Source organism: Dendronephthya gigantea, unplaced genomic scaffold (genome assembly GCF_004324835.1).
Source record: "Dendronephthya gigantea isolate DGI-Jeju-01 unplaced genomic scaffold, DenGig_1.0 000094F, whole genome shotgun sequence".
Taxonomy (NCBI): domain Eukaryota; kingdom Metazoa; phylum Cnidaria; class Anthozoa; order Malacalcyonacea; family Nephtheidae; genus Dendronephthya; species Dendronephthya gigantea.
Genome location: NW_021163104.1, coordinates 847,860 through 851,180, shown reverse-complemented (window position 1 = coordinate 851,180; position 3,321 = coordinate 847,860). Strand labels below are relative to the sequence as shown.

The following is a 3,321-nucleotide window of genomic DNA, read 5'->3' as shown; positions in this document are numbered from 1 at the left end:
ATGAAGTGTGCAACTGAGATATGTTGTAGATCTATCAACTTCAAGAAGAAATTTGCTTCAAAAAATGATTCAAATTGTGAAATGTTACACAACGTGGTTTACAATACATCTGAGAGATTACAGGAGAAGAATTCCTCCTATGATTATGTTTATCTTATTAACCCACAGAAAGTATGATTTTGTAGCATAGCAGTTATAGCTGTTGCGTTATTTGAGATATATTAACTACATTTTACCCTAAAACATTTAAACATAAACCTGACTGCTTTAGCAAGGATCAATTTTGTTGGATGGTTTAGCGTCATTATTATCGTACACTGCCAAACAAGGAGTTGATATTCTTCATTACAGGGTTACAATAAAAGCTGTTTAAAAAACACTTCCCATGAAAATAAAAGAGGTATGTGTTGATGATAGGAAGAATTTAAACAACTCAAAACCAGGAATTGGTAGTAAACCTTTGGTCAGTTTAATGCCGACAAAAAAGAAATGTCCTTCATTCATTTTGTAATTCTTATAAAGTAATTTCAATGGAAAATATAGTCAGGGAGAGTATGCCAAAAGTGTTTAACATATTCTTATTCTGAATAATTTAGTCAAAGACTGCGCTGATATATACCATAAAGGAATAAAACAAAGTGGTGTTTATGAAATTGATCCAGATGGAAAGGGAAGTTTCAAAGTGTTTTGTGATATGACAACATCAGGTGGAGGATGGACTGTGTTTCAACGTCGTCTTGATGGAAGTGTTGACTTCTTCCAAGGATGGCAAGATTACAAACAAGGTTTTGGTAACTTGAGCGGAGAATATTGGCTTGGTCTTGACAAAATACACATGATGACGAAACTTTCACAAAATGAACTTCGTATCGACATGGAAGATACATCTGGAAACACCAGATACGCTCATTATGATTCATTTAAAGTCAGCAGCGAAAATGTGAAGTACAAGTTGAATGTTGGAGGGTATCATGGTAAGCATTATGCATTAAGCTGAGTCATATATTTCAATGAAATTATAGGAGAGTCCAGGTCTCTTTACAATCAACTTTCCAGTGAACTAAAAATCCACGTTATTAAATAAAATCCAGGAAAATTATCAATGAGTTATGGATATATATATATATGTAGTTAAAACGAGGCAACTTTGATATTTTGCCCATTAACCCCACAAATTTAAAATATCTTCATTTTGAAAATTAAAAAACTTTTAGAATTATAACAAAACAATATCAAAACAAATGTCTCAGGATATTCGAGGTGATCTGTATATAGTGCATATAATGGAACATAAGGCTGCATAGAATTGTTCCCAAATATAAACCCAATATTCACAGTGTTGTCGTCGTTTTTGCAGTCTTACATTTTTAAATTAGCTGCTATTTATGAGAGAGATTTGATCAAACGACATAATCTGTATTATTTTTTAACTTTGATTAACAATATTATATCCTACGACAACCATCATCAAGCCTTCGCTTTCTGCTTGGATTTCATCAAGATTACTGTTCAGTTTCCGTACAGCATGCTTTACAATGACGAGATGAAACAGTGAACATGATAATATATTTGCGAAATCACAACTTCAAATCACTAATTCACTGATATTGAGGGTCATAACGCTGTTAAGTACCCTGGCAACAGAAATGACTCTATATTAATTTATATTTATTAATGTTGCAATTTCTTTTCGACCAGCGGGACAGAATAAATGTGGAAGAATGGGTTTTCGGTTGAAGTACTTCCGTAATAGTTATTTACAAGAATTGTTTCACCATTGACCTTACTAAATTCATCCAAAATAAGCCTGGGGTTGTCATCCACTTCCTAGCCTGAATGTTTTAGGGGCGATAATCCCTTAGAAATTAAGGCTAGTTTCCACTCAGGAAAATTCTCCTTTGGATCGGACAGGACAGGAAAGCTTCCTTTGTATAAACGCCGCCTGAGAACTCACCTAAAAAGGAAATTTTTTCTGCCCGTTCCGATCTAAAAGAGATTTTTCACTGCTGTGATTTTTCATTTCCTGTTGAGTTTTCACTGATATTGAGGTCATAGCATTTGACGTGTAAATAGCAAAGCGCTGTTAAGTACCCTGGCAACAGAAATGACTCTATGTTAATTTATATTTATTAATGTTGCAATTTCTTTCCGAACAGCAGGACAGAATAAATTGTGGGAGAATGGGTTGCCGGTTGAAGTACTTCCGTAATAGTTATTTACAAGAATTGTTTCACCATCGACATGGCTAAATTCATCCAAAATAAGCTTGGGGTTGTCATCCCCTTCCTAGCCTGAATGTCTTAGGATTGATAATCCCTTTTCTGTCCGTTCCGATCTAAAAGAGATTTTTCCTGAGTGGAAACTAGCCTTTAGGGGTGATAATCCCCTATAATTAAAGGTGGGGTTATAATCCCCTGTGAGGAAGGGATAATAATCCCCTGTAATTGTTGTAAAGAATTTATTGACACACGGGGATTGCCAGGTGCTTCGCCGCTGTTTCCATCCTCTTCATTGACTCATCAGGTGATACGCAGTAATGGCTTCCATCAATTTTCCCCCAAGGACATTTCCCCATGTAGTTTCTTTTCACCGTCAAGTTGTAATTGCACTCTTACTCATAGCCAATAAAAATCACTCTAGTATATAAAACTAGCCAATCACCATTTAGGATAGCAAATGTGAATTTTAAATTATGCTAAATACTAATAATTCCGAATGTCCTATTTACCAAGCATTGTTGTTATAAAATTTGACAATTATATTGAAGTTCAATAAAATTAATTGTATTATTAGATTGCAGAAGATATAAAATTAATAAGTATCAAATTAGGTAACAAAAACGAATTAAGAATACGTTATTATTGCCAAATCATACTCGTGTTTAACAAATCGCAAGTTGTAAAACACACGTAGGATTTTGGCATTAATTGCACTCCTATTCGTTCTATTACATTATTAATTTTTAAGACGTGATATTCCTTTACATTAAGGTACAGCAGGAGACTCGTTGAAAAGACATAACGGTATGGCTTTCACCACCAAAGATTCTGACAATGATATTTGGGGTCGTAACTGTGCAGCGACATTCAAAGGAGCCTGGTGGTATAGTGATTGTCATCATTCCAATTTGAATGGTTTGTATCATTATGGCAATCACACATCGCGCGCTGATGGAGTAAACTGGTTCAATTGGAAAGGTCATTATTATTCTCTGAAATCAACATCAATGAAGATACGACCACGTGAATTTGGAGAGAAGAAATAAAGTCGTTGAAAGTTAAAAGACTGAAAAGAAATAAGGTTTACTTCATAAAGAGTGTA

The 3,321-nt window shown here is 34.4% G+C and overlaps 1 protein-coding gene across 1 annotated transcript; it reads left to right on the top strand.

Annotated features, from left to right (window-relative positions):
• On the top strand, positions 1-3,321 carry LOC114533749 (microfibril-associated glycoprotein 4-like). Its single transcript, XM_028555343.1, has 4 exons — positions 1-171; positions 352-400; positions 597-974; positions 2,991-3,321. Exons 1-4 carry the CDS (start codon positions 1-3, stop codon positions 3,263-3,265), a joined length of 873 nt encoding a protein of 290 aa, XP_028411144.1. The 3' UTR covers positions 3,266-3,321.